General features: G+C 33.5%; 1 protein-coding gene across 1 annotated transcript in view; it reads right to left on the reverse strand.

The window, feature by feature from the left end:
• Nucleotides 1–18,781, reverse strand: part of VPS50 (VPS50 subunit of EARP/GARPII complex) — a 130,394-nt gene that overhangs the window by 31,141 nt on the left and 80,472 nt on the right. Inside the window, exons 17-20 of the mRNA XM_021674207.2 lie at nt 13,534–13,624; nt 8,897–9,073; nt 5,989–6,107; nt 3,417–3,523 (exon numbers count right to left, since the gene is read on the reverse strand). Of these exons, the coding sequence (XP_021529882.2) occupies nt 3,417–3,523; nt 5,989–6,107; nt 8,897–9,073; nt 13,534–13,624 (494 nt within the window). The remainder of the gene's footprint in view (nt 1–3,416; nt 3,524–5,988; nt 6,108–8,896; nt 9,074–13,533; nt 13,625–18,781) is intronic.

Consider the following 18,781-nt stretch of genomic DNA (forward strand, 5'->3'; position numbering starts at 1 on the left):
CATGTCTGTGTTCTCTCCACCACATAAGCTGATCTCAGGCACATTATAACTAAGTATCCCTTAGATGCACATATCCTAGTTTCATTTTAAATACGGATGGATGTGCTAGTGTATATTTTTTTCTAGCTACTAAAGTAGTAATTTTGTTGTTGTTGGCAGCTGTTATAAGCATGGACTTCGGTAACCTAGCTCCTGCTCCTCAGACCTGTCACACCTGCTCCAGTGAGAGCTGCTTCCAGGAGAGAGAACTGTCAATACCAAGGCTATTTCACTGATGAGACACATTTCCTAAAACTTCTCTTTCTCTATCTGCAAGAAATTATCAGGCCAACATAATTTTCTCTTTATCTAATACAAGCAAGTGTTCTGATCAGTCCTCTGCACTAGTGCAAAGCCTCCCTGAGCCTTTCTAATAAATTCAGGTACCACCTGGGGTAACAAAGCCCCATTAACACTTTTTTGTTTACTCTCTGCTAATTATCTGTCAAGTAAATACTACTTGAAAAGGACATCTTAAATATGACTTTAATGTTCTAATTGTGTTTCCCAACTACTCAATAATTAGTTCCTTCATCTTCTCAGGCACCAAAAATTAATGTCTTATTTACACAACCATACTTCTCCCTTTGTAAGAAGAGGCATTACCTTTGCCAGTTTATGATCTTCAGGCACTTCTATGTGATAACAACAGGGGATGGAATAGTGCATTTACTAGTCAGAGACCCCTGATACAGTGGCTTCCTTAAAGTTCTATCTTGTATATATCTAAAAACTGAAGATAAAAACATCCCAGGGAGAGAGAAAGTGATAGGCATAAAAATCTACTGGGGGAAACTGGGGTGATAATGGCAGCACCTAATCCCAGTCCTAAATGAGAAGATATAAAAGTTAAATTGTCATACTTGGCATTGTTTCCTAATTGCAAGTCTAGCAAAAGACATGGTAGTGGAGAAAGTTGAAATTACAATAGTCAAATTCTCTTCACAGAGTAAGGCTTTATTCAGGACTGTGCCATACTTTAAAGGCTCCTGAATGTGGCTTTTGTCAGTTCCTATAAACGCACTGTTCAAAAGCAAGGCCCACTGTGTTGATCAGTAATCCTCATATAAGAATTTGTTGATACTATCATCTGAATTCAGCACCAGGAGCATATTTCTACCAATATTATAAAGGCCTCTACCTTTTTCTCAGGTAATGAGGATAGCAGAATACATTGTTTCTTCAATTCCCTTATGCCTACCAAGAAGTTAAGCATTGTATTTGATGCCTGCATTTAACATGATATGATAAAGTATGATGTGCTCCCTCCTCAACTTTGTCTCAGCCTTATATTTTATTTGATTTGATTATAATGAAAATATGCCTTCAGAGTAAACAGCAACATGACTATCTCCAGCCCCATTTGAACTAGGTAAGGTAAAAAATATAAACAACTGCTTGGATGTGTTTGATTACATTATTTTTCCCAATTCCTTGTAAGAGCATTTTACATCCCTGCCCATTTCCCTTGACTTGGAGTGCTTCCTGCGGCAGAAGCATACTTTTCCCTCCCTTTGTCAAGCCTGACTTGCTTTGGCCATGATGTCAGAGGAAGTGAAGGGTGCCACATGGAAGCAGAAGCTTTAGCAGTCATCACATAGTTTGCTCTTGCTCTTTTCCTCATGTTCCAGATTGGTTGGTACTATTCTTTCAGCCTATATCTTAGAATGAAGAGACACACAGAGCAGAGCTACAGATAATCAAAAGACAATGTGCATCACGAGTGGAAAATAAAACTTTGTGGTTGAAAGTCATTGATGCATCAAGAGTTCCTTGTTACTTCAACATAATCTAGCAAAAGCTGACTACATCTCAAGTAGTGTGTTCAGACACTGAAAACTGCTGAGTCTAGAAGGCTAAGGAGGATGACAAGGATTCTGAAAGGTCTGAATTTCTATCAGTAAGGACAAGATAAAGGAGTTGAGACCATGAAGCCTGAAAAATTGATTGTGGGGTGGTCAGTATGAGAAAAGGAATGAAAGGATAACTACCACCACATATCTAAAAAGTGACCACATGGATTAACAGAAGAAAAAGAAAGCACAAACTTATTCTTTTTGCTTCTAAGGGCAGAACTCAGACCAAAAGCTAGAATCACAGAGAAACAGGTTTTGGTTTACCTTAGGGAAGAGATTTCTACTAATGAGATCAGTCTAATAATACAATGAGTAGTCTTCCAAACCACTATGTTTCCAGTGACTGAAGTCATGAAACAGAAGCTATACGGCCACCACATATTAGAGACATTATAGAAAGACAAGCAACTTCATGGGAACTTTTACCAATGACCACTCAGCACCCTTGCAATTCTGATTCTCTAAATTATAGAGAGGTATTTCTGACACTATGTTCAATCAGCTCTCTTGGAAGAAGAAGAAAAGCTAAGTCTCCTGGCAATAATTAGCTACGGAATAGCTTTTTAGAATGTATCCTTTTTTCTGAGCATCATGAAAATGTTTACTTTTCTTTTCTTCTCAATTCAGTAACATTTTTTGCTCTTTCTAAAGAAAGTGTGACTCCTAAAAGGCATTCTATATATTTATCCTATTCATTAATTAAATTTCAGAATTATCTTAAAGAACACAGACCATTTCAACAGAGCTAATATAATCAAACTAGGCATTAGGTAAATACTATCTCCATAAATAGAATATAGAGATTTCTATGGAAAACCACTAAAATTCCTGATTGGAATAATGAAAGTTAATATGAGAAGACATCTCTTTAACTTATTTGTCAAATATATAGACTTATTTGTGGGATTGAAAGGCTAAAAGCATATAAGATGTTGAAATACATTAAAAAAATTCACAGCATCCTCAAACCTGAATATTTAAAATGTCATTTCTTCATGTTGTTTGCCTTCTAAAAAATCATCAATAAAGGTCTTATTTATAATAAGAACAACATTTCCTATAATCTGAACATTTGGGTTGTAAATCCCTTATGTCTAAAAATGCCAGAGTCACTATTCACTCTGCTTGGCAGAAGATTGTAAAGACCTATTAAACAACTAAGTAGAAAAATATTGTATAAATGTGAAACTGGTACTATCTTATCTTACATGTATCTCTAACCTACCTAAAGAATTTTTCATCACATTTCAATTAACTGAAATATTTTAGAAAAATTGGAAGATACAAAGAATAAATAGGTAACTGAAAAAGAGAAACTGGCAATACTATTAGTATTATTGTATTTGGAACATTTAAAATAAGAAGCATTGACATATGATTACCTTAAGTCCCTTATTGCAGAGAGTACTAGAGTATACCAGACAATGAAAACCACAAGTAAAAGTCATTCACTAACAAACTAATTTAACTGTTACAATGTTTTTTTTCTTTTTTGGGAAAAAAAAAAGTACAGCTACTTACCAACAAGTCTTATTACATTCAACGTTGTATTTGTTAAAATAGGTGCATTCACTTTATTTAGACTGTAATCTGATTTCTTCCTGCTTTTTAGAGTTTCTCGAGAAACACTTTATATGGAAAAACAAAACAGAGTTGCTAGGGTTGTCAAGTAATAAATCAATAAGTTACTCAGATTAGGCCCTAACCTTCATAACTAATTATTTAATGGAAATCTTACTATGCATTAAGTAAAGATACAGAGATTAACTTCTTATCCTTATAAAATTTACATTCCATAAGACAAGTAAGTAAGCAAAAAACTAAAGTACCATAATGCATTTCTTCGATTCTAAAACATTATCTGTAAACCACTAAAAAAGCTACATCACTTTAAAAAACAGATTTTCCAGGATAATTATATTCTAAGTGTAAATGTACTATGTTTCTTCATTTCAGAAACTTATAAACATTAAAAAAAATACCTTGGGAGGCCGAGGCGGGTGGATCACGAGGTCAAGAGATCGAGACCATCCTGGTCAACATGGTGAAACCCCGTCTCTACTAAAAATACAAAAAATTAGCTGGGCATGGTGGCGCGTGCCTGTAATCCCAGCTACTCGGGAGGCTGAGGCAGGAGAATTGCTTGAACCCAGGAGGCGGAGGTTGCGGTGAGCCGAGGTTGCGCCATTGCACTCCAGCCTGGGTAACAAGAGCGACACTCCGTCTCAAAAAAAAAAAAAAAAAAATACCATCCTAAGAATCTGAATTAAGTATAGAATATTGATGGCAGTATTTGGGGCTAAGGGGCAGCATTAGGTTCAATAGAAAAATAAAAGTTAGATGGTAAGCACAGAAAAAAGGGCCAGCATAAAACAGGGTCAGAGATAAGAAAGAACAGAGTGTGCTCAGAAAATTACAAGGAGTTTACTACATGCACATGTAGAACAAGTGGACAGAGGGGAAAATGACAAGAAAGGAGACAAGTAAAGGCCAGATCCTTGAAAGCAATCAGACCTGAGGGACACAAACCTTATCTTGAATACAGTGTGAGTCACTAAAAAGTAACCAGTAACATGACATGACTTAATTTGTATTTATGAAAAAAAAAAACCCATAAATTTAGGTCTAATAGTTGTTTGGAAGTGGGCAAGTCTAGAGACAAGAGCTAAAGTAAGGGAGTTGACTTAATAATCTGGCACAGAGATAATTTTGGCATAAACTAGAATGGTAGGGGTGAAATATAAGAAAAATTGTTCAAGAGACACAAATTAGAACTGAGAATAACTATTAATTTATTGGCTTGTTACCAGTTTATTCAATTCAAACTTCTTAGGGTTAAGAAGTTTAGGGGCTGAAATAACCCTACCAAAAATTGAGACATATATACATGTACTGGCAGACATTATCTTACTTGTACATTTCAATTCAAATGGACCTTTCCTTTTGGCCAAAATATGCCCAAAATAAATCTAATAAAGAATTCCAACAAAATAGTTCTATTCAGTTCACAGTAGATCATACTGACACTTAATATCATACATATGCAAAAACCAATAGAACAAATTTTTTCAATTAAAATACCTACAAATACGTGAATTGCTCACTTTTGAAAACAGAATTATTTCAGTCGGGATTTCAAGTTAAACAAGTATCAAATAGATAGTCTGGGGTTAAACAATAAGAGTATACTTAAATCTATCATTAAGAAACAAGTATATCCATGGTCACTAAATGTTTGATAGTCATGAAATCAAGTCATTTCAACATCTAAGAATCAGGCCCATTTAATTGGCAAAAGGTAAGAAAATATTCTGTTATAATTATCATAGTTTTGAAGAGGTCAGTTTATCATAAAACAAAACTCAACCACTAATGGGACACCTTGATAGAAGGTTCAAATAGTGAACACAAATAACATAGGGAAAATAAGTGGCAACTTTCTGTGTTTACAAGATTGAAGCAAGAACTCCACATACAAAACAAAAGACCATTTTCTCTTTGAGGTTTTTTCTTTTATTAAATCTATGTAAAGAATAAATGGCCACCAAGGCAGCACTGATTTTATAAATCTAAAAGTTTCTTCCTCTGCAAAAACTGATCTCTGATTATGCTCAATATTTTCAACAAGATAATTTTAACAGATTTTAAAAATGACTATCTAACTTTGTGATACCATAAAAAAAAGGAATTAGAATCTTGCTACAAAAAACAATGTCAAACAAACTATGTAACTCAAAGGAAAGCTACATTCAAAGTAGCCATTAAAAAACGTATAAATGACTAAATCAGTTTCTTTCTTGACACAATAACAATCCAGTTCACAGTTAAATGAACTGATTTGTGAGATGCCACCAAAAGTTTTGCAAACTTTTCATATAACTATTTTATTTTTCCTGAAATTCAGTTATGAAATGTTAAGGGGAAAAACTTACATTTTTAGCCTTCCAGGAATTATTTTTAAATGATTCTGTCAGGTGACATTATAAGTACCAAAAAAAATTAAATTTTGTTTTTTTCTTAACCTTAAAGGAAATCCTATATGTTAAGATAACAAGATAAAATGCTAAATACCACACAATATATGGATAATCACCTTTTCACAGGAGCATCTCCTGTCTGCTCATCCACATAGTCTCGTTTGAGTTCCTCAGGAACATCGCTGTCACTATCATACTCTTGATAGGCACTCTTTTCTTGTTCATCAGATTCATACTGAAGAACACACAGGATATTAAAAAGTGAGTATAAAGAGCCTCTTTTTGTGGGGTGTCTCAACACAGTGAAAGTACTCAATTTTATAAGCAACAGCTAAATACAAGAGAATTCTCAATTTAGCTTTAATACTGTCACCAAGAATCTCACTATTCTTCCATGATCTTCATCATTTCTACCTTAATCAACACAAAATAAAAATATTACACGTATAAAAGCTTGAAAATGTGCAACAAACTCAAATCGCCATAAACAAAAACCTAACAAACATTCCACTTGGCCTAAAAAGAAAAGAGTATACATTTGCTTTTTTTTTTTTTTTTTTTTAACCTAAAATCTCTCAGAAGTTTCACCATACTTATTTCCAATTTGCTAATAAAACTCTTGAAAAAGAGGTTCGGTATGCAATTCTGGCACTCTGGAAGTATTACTTCAGCTTAATAAATACGTGCAACACACATGCTAATGTTCTATCTAATTCACTATGATAAGATTTAATTCTAATGGTAACTTAGAAAATTAAGCTTAGAACACAAGGACCTACTGAGAATGAGGACAAAAATGGTAGATTTACTCTTGAGAGGAAGGGTCTCTTCCTAATATTTTCATCATCTTTATGGTACCATGGCCCAATGCCAGCATGGGAAGGACAGTGAAATTCAGGCACAATAAAGGAAGCAGTGACAGCATTTTCATTATGATGATCATCATCATCATCTATTAATGTTACAGATTAATATGCTTAAATAATGGCTAACATTAATATGATTAAATGATAGCTAATACTGAGTTTTTAACCAAGTATTATGCTAAGTGCTTTCATGAATTATCTCATTTAATCCTACGGACACTTCTATGAGGAAGTTTTATCTCCACATGACAGCTGAGGAAACTGGTATGATAACAACATGGCAAGAAGTTAGTCCCCTAATTCAACAACCATGTTTTGAGAGTCTATTAATAAAAAGCAGTATGAAAGGTTATATTTAAATGTGGACCCTGATTCTCAAGGACACAAATTGCACCTGGAAAGATTAGACCACACATTAATAACTGCAAACAAGTCTTACAGGTAATCCTCTATACCTATACACAATGTGATCCTGATGTTATGCAGAAAGGTATTCTACACAAGCTAGGATCCTGGTTACAACGACAGAGCTTTGTGACCACACCGTATCATATATACTCATTATTTGAGGATTTAATATTTGCAAATTTGCCTATTCACTAAAATTTATTTGTAACTCTAAAGTCAATACTCATGACATTTTGGGAGTTATTCATAAATATGTGCAGAACAGTGAAAACTTTGAGTCATCCAACATGCATGTTCCCAGCTGAGGACAAACAAGGCATGCTCTGTCTTCTTGCTTAGCCTCTCATACTATAAACAAGTTTCCTTTTCATGACCAATTTAGTGCCAAATGTTTTATATTTTTGTGTGCTTTTTGTTGGTGATATAACTGTTTAGAATGCCCCTGCAAGTGTAGCACTGAAGTGCTGTCTAATGTTTCAAAGTACAATAAGACTGTGATGTGCCTTACAAACAAAAATGTGTCTGGTAAGTGATAAGCTTCATTTAGGCATGAGTTATGGTGTTGTTGGCTATGAGTTCAGATTATGTACTGATGGGCTGATAAACATGCTGCAACCAGAGGCTCATAGGAACCTAATCCTATATTTGCTCTGGGAGTAATGGTTCAGTATTTGCTAATTCAGTATTCACGGCAACTTTATAGAACACACTGCTGCAAATAATAAGAATCAAATGTTATGTAAGTTTTAACTAATGAATAACTTTTATAGAAAGATATATTATTTTAAAATAATTGGAATGACTTTAAATTCCTCTTGGTTTAGGCAACTTCACAGAGGCAAAATGTCACAAAGAATCACTGAATTATAAAATATGGCTTACTTTGAAACAATTTAAATTTCATTAATTTTATCTTCATCAAATAAAAAAGAAATTCTACTATAATAAAATATAAAGACAAATCCTTCAACATATTTTTGTCATATCTGAATAGTTTTCACTTCAGCTTCATAAAATTGAAAATAAAAATCATACTGAGTCACTATGGAAATTAAGAAGAAACCATCAAACAAAATATTAAGTCAAGTAAAATACTGTGAAACCCCATGTAGGTAACTGTGAAGCAAGCATTCTTCTTACTGTAAATATCGGGAAACTGAGGGTCACAGAGTTAAAATAATTTGCTAAGGGCCACACAGCTGATAAATAATAAAGATGATATTCATCATCTGCCTTCAAATCCTTTCCACTAACTCACAGTATGTCTAGTTAATATTGTTTTTGAGGTCCTCAAAGTGTTGTTAAAACACTGTACTTCTAAATCTCAAAAAATATCCCTGCCTGCCAACTAAGCAAGACATTATCACTTTCTCTTAAAGGGACATGGAACAAAATAAATCAGTTACCCATAAAGGGTGTCAAGAAAAAGGGCAGATGATATCTATTCCCTCACTCATCTGTCTGTACAATAAATCTCATAAGTATTCAGTGAAGAAACTATATTACTACTTGATTAGCAACATAATAAAAACATAATGTAGTAAGAACATAAGCAAACAAATTTACTATTTAAGAGGACAAGGTCAACAATGCATATTATAGAGTCATTATCTATAAATGTAATATCATAGGTACATTAAGTATATAGGTAGGCAAAATGGTAGTAAATGGACACATAAATGTAGTAAATTGCCTTACTCATTGAGTAGAATGTTTTTAAATTAAGAAATCTCACTTATGTTTCACATACCCCATTAGAAGCCAAGACATCTTCTGTTTCTTCATCTTTGTGGTTAGCCTGAATTTCAAACGGATTCCCACCACTACAGTACTGCTCAAACAAGGTCACTGCTTTTGAAGAAGTTGAGACTGGCTGCTTACTAGGTGAAACTGATGGGGAACGAGACTGCTCCATGAATTTAAATTCCTAGATGTTAAAAAAAGGAGCCAGATACCTTTTAGCAACAATAAAATTCTAGTATACAAACAGAATCCATCAATATAAATGTAGAATATTAGAAAAATAACATCTTGACCTTCAGGTTATTGACTTTTAAATCATGCAAGTTGCCTAAAAGCACATACTTGGAAATACATGATTAAAGGTTTTCCTAAAGACAACTCAGTGAATGATACCACTTAAAACAGTATCATCTGCATCAAGCTACTTTTGGCTTCCTTTAAGAAACTGGACAGATCATTTTTTAAAACAGCTTAAGAAATTTGAATGTCTTCTAAAAATTTTAACACAGCAGCAAAAATCCTAATCAATAAAGTCATTTATGAAAATAATTGTTAAAGCAAAACACCCTGCTTTTTCATATGCTTGCATCACTTAAGATATTCTGTACAAATACATCAGAAACAAAGTATAAAATATATATCTGTGTCACACTGATGTCTACAAACTTTCATTTACCTTTCTCTGTATACCAAGAAACAGACAACACGAACATATATGCGAAGGTCATATGATGTGTCTTCTATTTCCAGCAAAGCTAAAGAGTTGTAAGACCTAATCTAAATTATGCAATAACCAGATGAGAAAACTGAGGCAGTCTGAAGGGATTCAGTGCAAAGTTCAACATTACATAGCTAATTAGAGGAAAAGCTGGAATAAGTTCTAAAGTTCCTTTGAATTAGAAAAACCTTGATTTAATGATTTATCACAAGATTTAACAAACATTTTTATCTAAAAGGAATAATCCCAAATTTAAATTTGTTCATATTCAATGATATTCTTAAAAGCTTTCCTTAAAATTCTTGAAAGGTACATTGGCTTGTAGTATTAAATAATATATGTGTTTATTTTCCTTTTACATTTCTTTTTTTTTTTTTTTTTTTAGAAAGAAAAAAAAGAATGAAGAAGAGGAAGAAAAAGGAAGAAAAAGAGAGAGAAAGAATGGGAGTATTGCTTTCTTGCCCAGGCTAGAATGCAATTTAGTAATGGGTATTGAAAACCTCTTTTATACCAATAATTATACTTAATGATATAGACAGGAAGGAATAAGGGAAGAAAATAACAAACAAGCAGCCAACCAATATTTCATTTAAACCTATGAAATGCTATGCAATTACTGAGGAGCGATTTATTTCCAATTATGTAGTCACTTATGGAATAGGTGTGAGGTGGTAATGTATGTTTTATGTATTTGAAGTGGAGAGTTCTAAAAATGTTTATTAAGTTTACTTGTTCCGGGTCTGAGTTCAAGTCCTGGATGTCCTTGTTAATTTTCTGTCTGATTGATCTATAGAATCCTTAGCTCTTCTTGTTACACTGATCCTTTTGCCATTATGTAATGTCCTTCTTTGCCTCTTTTGATCTTTGTTGCTTTAAAGTCTACTTTATCAGAGGCGAGAATTGCATCTCCTGCTTTTTGTTTATTTGTTTATTTTTACTCTCTGTTTGGTTGGTAAATCTTCCTCCTTCTCTTTGTTTTGAGTCTTTGTGTATTGTTGCATGTGAGATGGGTCTGGATGCAGCATATCGATGGGTTTTGGCTTTTTATCCAATTAGAATATATATAAGTTTAATACTGCCATTTGATGCTAGCTGGCTGTTTTGCCTATTAGTTGGTGTACATTTTTCATTGTGTTAATGCTCTTTGCTTTTTGATATATTTTTGGAAAGGCTGATATTGGTTGTTCCTTTATATGTATAGTGCTTCTTTCAGAAGCTCTTGTAAAGCAGGCCTGGTGGTGGTGAACTCTCTAAGTACTTGTTTGTTTGCAAAAGATTTAATTTTTCCTTCGCTCATAAAGCTTAGTTTGGCTGGATATGAAATTCTGGGTTGAAAGTTCTTTTCTTTAAGGATATTAAATATTGATCTCCACTCTTTTCTGGCTTACAGGGTTTCTGCTGAGAGATCTGCTGTAAGTCTGATAGGTTTCCCTTTATGGGTAACCTGACCTTTCTCTCTGGCTGCCCTTAGTATTTTCTCCTTCGTTTCAACCCTAATAAATCTGGCAATTATGTGCCTTGGGGTTGGTCTTCTTGAAGAATATCTTTGTGGTGTTCTCTGTATTACCTGGAGTTGAATATAACCCTGCCTTGCTAGATTGGGAAAGTTTTCCTGAATGATATCCTGAAGAGTATTTTCCAACTTGGATTCATTCTCTTTGTCACATTCAGGTACACCTATCAAACGTAAATTAGCTCTTTTCACATAGTCCCATATTTCCTGGAGACTTTGCTCATTCCTTTTTATCCTTTTTTCTCCAATCTTGTCTTCTCGTTTCATTTCACTGAGCTGGTCCTCGACTTCTGATACCCTTTCTTCTGCTTGATCAATTCAACTGTTTAAACTTGTGCATACTTCGCGAAGTTCTTGTGTTGTGTTTTTCAGCTCCATCAATTCACTTATATTCCTCTCTAAAGCGTCCATTCTTGTTAGCATTTCGTCAAACCTTTTTTCAAGGTTCTTAGTTTCTTTGCATTGGGTTAGAACAAGTTCTTTTAATTCACAGAAGTTTCCTATCACCCACATTTTGAAACCTGCTTCTGTTATTGGAACACACTCGTTCTCTATTAAGCCTTGTTCCATTACTGATGAGGAATTGCGATCCCCTGTAGAGGGAGAGGCATTCTGATTTTGAGTATTCTCTGCCTTTTTAGGCTGCTTTCTTCCCTTCATTATATATTTATCCCTCTGTCGTCTTTGTAATTACCGACTTTCTAACTAGGTCTCTGAGCGGATGTCCAACTTTTGATTCCCAGCGTCAAATCTGAGCAATCCACTGCGCCGGCCAAAACAGCGGTGTTAAGATTGATGGTGCTTTTCCGCCTGGGAATCTCTGGACTCTGCATCAAGAACTGCCGCGCTGAGGCGCCAGCAAAACCGCCGCACCGGCCACAAGAGTCGCTCTGGCGACCCGTGGGGCTCCTCCACTGAGAATCTCCTGGTTCGTGAGCAACAAATATTCGTCTGAAAGTGTGGCGTCCTCTCATTCTCTGCGCTTTCACTGGGAGCTACGTGCCCGAGCTGCTAGTGATCAGCCATCTTGGATGATTTCAACTATACATTTAACCATATACATTATAATGCCTAAGGATCATGCCATTATTTTTATAATTCTAAACAAGGAGTGAATATACATCAATGAGATTAATTTTTAGAAAATCAAATCCACAGGAATGCATGTTAGGCGAAAACTAAGTTATGAATAGTTTTCAAGGTAACCACTTTAAAGGAGATAATGTTTACCTAGATGGGAATGCTTCAACATGCCTTTTTTAAAAAATGTGTCTTACAATTTTACTAAGTAAGTGTAACAACATGACAACACACAATTTGATGGTTAAATAAGAAGTCAAATAAAATTATTTCATAGATATTCTAAAATTAATGTTAAACTTAGAATTCTAAATAATGCTAAGGAATTACCTTAAATCTTTTAGAATTCTTAAATCCTATGTTAATTTAATGTTAATTGTTATCTTGCTAATACTAATTAACATTAGCATTAATTTTGCTGTCTTTAAAGCATTTATTAATCACCATGTTACAATGTTTTTAATATTTCTATAATAGGACAATATAATAAAACTAGATAAGAAGCTATTATACAATATGAGCATAAAGATAATCCCTATTAAAAAAACTTGGAGTCATGTATTCTTTACATTTATCCAGAATAAGAAAATTGCTTTCTAGAAAGCCATTCCTTCCAAAGGCAAAAACTAAACACACCGTACTTTCTGAACAAGGATCTAGCTATATGCACTGCATTTTGATACTTGGTATTTGCAGAACACCATCTTTCAGACATGAATATTTATAATTATCTATAATGTGTTTCAACCAAGGGAAAAATCAAACCAATTAAAGACTCTTTCACAGATTGCTTATTCTTTAAGTATTCAAGGAATTAACTAATACAAATTAGTTAAGAGTATTTTTTATAAGTGCCTCTTTTATTTCTGAGGCATATTTTCATTACAGGCAAATTTAAGAATTGCAGCACAAATTAAGAACCTACGAGTCACTTTAAGAAATAAAAAATATTCTATAAATATAAATAAGCATTTGTATTATAATGCCAAAATACGGCTAATTAATTTTCTGCAAAATTTAAATACAGCAGTCGGCCCTTTCCTGAATTCAAAACAAACAAAAAATAGCATTTTAACTGTAACTCTTTTTAGGCAAGAGATTTCCTGAAGTATGTAAACTGAATTTTCTAAAAGAAGACAGATTTTTCATAACCAAAAAAGGATCATTACTGTAAAAGATGCTGCCTACTAATGACTTCCAAGGAAGGAAGATAAGAAACTGTTTCTTAATTTATTTTATAAATGTTTTCATATATTTGCGGATAATTTTTTCAAAAAGAAAAGGTAAAAAGATGACTAAAAGACATATTTCTTTGTTCTTAAGAGACACTTACATGAAGTTGCAAGATGCTGAAATTTGACTTAACAGGACAAAGTTCCCAAGTCTCATTCTCTAGGAACATTCTCAGTTCATCAAGCCGTGTTCTTAAAAAAAGAAAATGAACACTCCAAAAAGTGAGAAGAAAAGTACACTGCACACAAGAATTGAAGAAATAATGTATGATACAAATAATTATAGGATTATCATGATCATAATCAACTTTAAAAACCCATTCGTATAATGCAGTAAACTGAAATGTTTACTTTTATTAGTTAATATCTTATCATCCTTGAGAGAAAAACTCTCTTAAATGTTAATAAACTAAATAAATGTTTGTACTATATTGCGAAAGTAATACATAGGAAATGACAATTTTATTAGGGGACTAAATTAAAAGCTTGTCACCAACTCACATACTTAAAATATCCTTAGCTGATTATATATCGATGCTAAAACATAAAGACAAAATTTACAGATTATACGAGATCATCAATACTAACACATTACATTAAACAGCACGGCTCTAGTAAAGCCACAGATCTAGTGAACCATATCTAGTAAAGCCACAATAGCAAGATAATTATCGCTTTCTGAAAATGTTTAGCTAAGTGCCTATCCCTACACAGCATTTACAAATTAAATTAGCAGGTGTAAGACACCTATATACTTGACATTCCACTAATCACTTATGCCATACTGATCTCTTGTTTCTTTAATGCTATTGTTCTTACTGTCTATCCTCAGTAATCAACACATTATATAGGCAGCCCCAGAGAAACAAACCCTTTTATCCAGTTGACAAAAGGGCCAGTGCCTGCCCTATTCTTCCTCTTTCAACCACAAGTTGGTAGTACCGTGCTAAAAACAAAATCTAGATTTTTTTAAATCCACAGGTTCAAAATAGACAATAAATAGATGACTCTAAAAAACAGTAATTGCTCCAACTACTACAGTTAATGGACAAGGACTTTAAGATAATTACTATAAGTTAAATAAAACAGAAAAAAATACGTATAAAATGGATAGAAAAGATAATTTCAAATAACTGCAATAAGAGAAACAATCAATAAGAGAATCAAATAGACATTTGAGAACTGAAAAATATACTTCCAATTAAAAACTGACTGGATTGTAAAATAGCAGTCTAGAGATGGCTGAAGACCACATTCATGAACTCCAAGACAGATCAACGGAAAATATCGAAATTGAAGCAAAAGTTGGAAAAAAAGGGAAGAAACAGAAAAGATCATAAGAGATATGTGAGATAGTAAAAACATTTATTATGCAGGCAATTGGATGGAGAGGACAGAGAATAGGCAAAAACAATATTTGAAGACATAATGGCCAAGAATTCCCAAAAGTGATTGTGTGCATAGCTCATACCATATACAAAAATTACCTCAAGTGGATTGCAGACCTAACTAAAAACTAAAACTACAAAACTTGACAACTCAATAATAAAAAACCAATAACCCAATTCAAAATGGGCGAAAGCTTTGAACAGATATTTCTGCAAAGAAGATACACAAAGGCCAACAAGCACCTTAAAAGATGCTAAACATTATCAGTCATTAGGGAAATGCAAACCCAAAACATGGTAAGATACCACTTCATACCTACTAGGCCAGCCATAATCAGAGACAAACAACAGGTGTTGACAAGGTTTTAGAGAAACTGGAACCCTCATATAGTATTAGTAGAAATGTAAAAATGTATCATGACTTTGGAAAAAAGTGTGACAGTTCCTCAAAATGTTAAACAGGAAGAGTTACCATAGGACTCAGTAATTCTACTCTATATTAGTTTCCTGTGGCTGCTGTAACAAATTACCACAAACAAGGTGACTTAAACAAGCAGAAATTTATTCTTTCACAGTTGTAGAGGCCAGAGCCTGAAAATCAGTATCAGTGGGTTGAAATCAAGATGTTAGCAGAGTTCCACTCTCTGGAGGCCCTAGGGGATAATGTGTTTCCTGTCTCTTTCAGACTGGTTTGTGGTATTTATTACACTGTAATTTAAAACAAATACAGTGATAATAGGTATAACCCAGATTGAAGAAGCGTAGTCAACGCTAGGCATAAAAAATGTATAGACAATAATATATAAAGCAAAAGTATATGACAAAACACCAAGAGGGTAGGAGAAGTAAATGCAGTTTAAAGTCGGTTCCTGCATTATTCTGGAAGTATGCTACCTAAAGTAGACTACGGTAGAACATAAATGCATATTGAAATGTTGGTGGTAACCATTACAAGAATGTATTTTTTAAAAGCTAACAGAAAAATATATATAATATAAAAAGTAAAAATATATATGATCGATCCAAAACAAGCAAAAAGAGAAAATTTTTAAAAAATATTTAACATTTTAGATATAAAACAGCAATATGATGGGTTTAAATCTATTAATAATTATGCCAATAAATATATTAAATGTAAATGGAAAGACAGTTCTATCAAAACACAAAAATTGTCAGACTAGATTTAAAAAACAACATCAACAACATCAAAACAAGTCCAGACTTGATAAGCTGTTGAAAAAGGGCACATTTTAAATATAAGAACACAATTAGAAAGAAAGTTAAAATTACACAAAAACACAATTTCTCAAAATCATAAGCTAGGGTAGAATTTTTATCAAAATTATTTTCTACATCTATTAAAATGATAATTATGATTTTTTCTTCTATGCTGTCAATTGATAAATTAAATTTCTTAATTTTTTTTAATGTTTAGCCAACTCTGGTTCTCCTGAAATAAATCCTACCTGTTTGTAGCATATTATCCTTTTCAGGTATCACTGAATTTAATTTGCCAATATTTTGTTTAGGATTTTGCATCTATGTTCTTTTTTTTTGGAGATGGAGTCTCACTCTGTCGCCCAGGCTGGAGTGCAGTGGTGCAATCTCGGCTCACTGCAACCTCTGCTCCTCAGGTTCAAGCAATTCTCCTGCCTCAGCTTCTTGAGTAGCTGGGATTACAAGTGGCTGCCACTGCGCCAGCTAATTTTTGTATTTTTAGTAGAGGCGGGGTTTCAACATCTTGGCCAGGCTGGTCTTGAACTTCTGACCTCTTGATCCACCCGCCTCGGCCTCCCAAAGTGCTGGGATTACAGGCATGAGCCACTGTGCCCGGCCTGCATCTATGTTCTTATGTGATACTACCATGTTATTTCCCTTTCTTATTATGTCCCCTTGTTCTGTTTTGGGATCAATGCTATGCTGGCCTCATAAATAAATTATAAAACATTCCCTATTCTGTGAAAGAGTTCTGTTGGTATTGTTTTCTCCTTAAATGTTTGGTAGAATTTACCAGTGACATCAGCAGGCCTGAAGATTTATGGAAATGTTTTGAAGCCCAAATATAATTTCTTCAAAAGACCTAGGACTATTCATATTTTCTATATTTTGTTTTGTAAGGTTATTAAGTTTGGCTTTATAAGGAATTTGTTTATTTCATCTAATTTGTTGTATTTTCTTCTAAAAAGATAGGTGACTTCTCTCTTCCAACACCAGTCAATGCAACCTTAGGATCCTTGAAAATATTTTATAAGCTTTGATTACTAAAGTAACTACAAAATAAAATGTACTTATTAAACAGAATATTTTGACAATTATACATTGCTCTGTAATTTTTATGTCACTATGGTTTAAATTAGAATATTTGTGCTTTTAGAAATTCTTCAACATCTGACAGAACAATGTTCTTTGGGCATATATAAACTTAGTATATGGATTTTTTTTTTAATGGGGGAAAATAAAACTTATACTTTTGAGAGGTAGGAACAAACAATAATAGAGGCTGTGTTCTCTCACATGTTCATACGGTTTTATCCTAGAAAAAGATAGTGGAATGCAAACTTTTAAACAACTACCACAACTAACATTAATTCATATCATAAGTAGCTGTTCTGCCAAAAATAAACTGCTCCTATTTTTACCTTTTTATTATGCCTATAACTTCAAACCAATAGCTTAAATGGATTCAAAGTCAGAATAATTTGATTCAAGAATTTCTTCATTCTCAAGAGCTCTATTTGGCAGGAGAGGACCATGAAACAAACTGTATGCGCATTTAAACACTTGTATTAGCAAAATAAAAACACACCTCATCTATATTTTACCATGTTTCATACAGTTTTTCAGTATTTATGTAGTATGATTTGGCAAAGGGGATATTAATTTGGGATTTTGCAGATTTAGATTCATCACTGACTAATGCAATATGACTTTAGTCATTTCAATGTATGTACACTAGCATCATTTCTAAAGTTCCTGTCAAGTTTATTTTGTTTTGTAAAGAAACAAATATACCTTAGAACACATTGATGGTTTGCACCAACTTTACCAAATGACTTCCACTATAATTTTCCCAATGACAACTGTCAGAGAGAAAAATGACTACAGACAGGATAGAAACTAAACTACCTTAAACTTTTGTTTAAATACTAGGGAAAAAGAATAATACTGTGTAATAATTAAATATTTCCTGTTTAACCTGCCCCAATTTTTATAATATAAAATACTGCAAGAAAACAGGTCATGATGTGCAGAACTAATGGAGAGACCTTTTAATCTGGCCACTTCATTTTATAATTCATAGAATCACTGGCCAGAGAGGTTAAAAATTTGCCAATATCAGACAGTTCATAAGCAGCAAAAAATGGGACAAGAACCTAAGTCTACTATTATTCAACGCAGCTTTCCTTTAAATAATATAGCACAGCCACATCAATGAGAAATAGGTTTCACAAATGTTTCTAAAAGAAGTTATTTAAAATGTTGAGTGTTTGTGGAAGATTTAAGTCATTCATTTCTGTATTCTCTAATTTCATTAACGTGAACTCTGTGAAGAATTTTTATCATGGTCAAAATCTCCATATCTAGTTGCTACAGATGACAGACACCTTTTGACAATAAGTAAAACAGAATGCAGAATGGAAGCCACTAAATAGATCAGTGTTTCTATATTGTACACACATCCTGGACACTAGGAACACCAAAAGCTCTCCCAGTTGTCATGTTGGATACAAAGCAATCTCTGGGAAGAGAGACATCTGGCATGATTCATACTACAGGGAAAGTGAGGCTTCTTGCTCCTTTGTGCTTGCTTTTTATTCCCTATCCATCATTAACAGGCCCCTCCTGTTTCTATACAGGAATGTTTAAGGAAGCAGCCCTTTGTTTTAGTCAGGGTTTAAGTTTTAACAGAAAACAAAGTTATAAATAAAGGCAGTGTTAGGGCTTCCTACTGGTCCCTTCC

Source organism: Aotus nancymaae, unplaced genomic scaffold (genome assembly GCF_030222135.1).
Source record: "Aotus nancymaae isolate 86718 unplaced genomic scaffold, 86718_ANA_hifiasm-v0.15.2.pri h1tg000025l, whole genome shotgun sequence".
NCBI lineage: Eukaryota > Metazoa > Chordata > Mammalia > Primates > Aotidae > Aotus > Aotus nancymaae.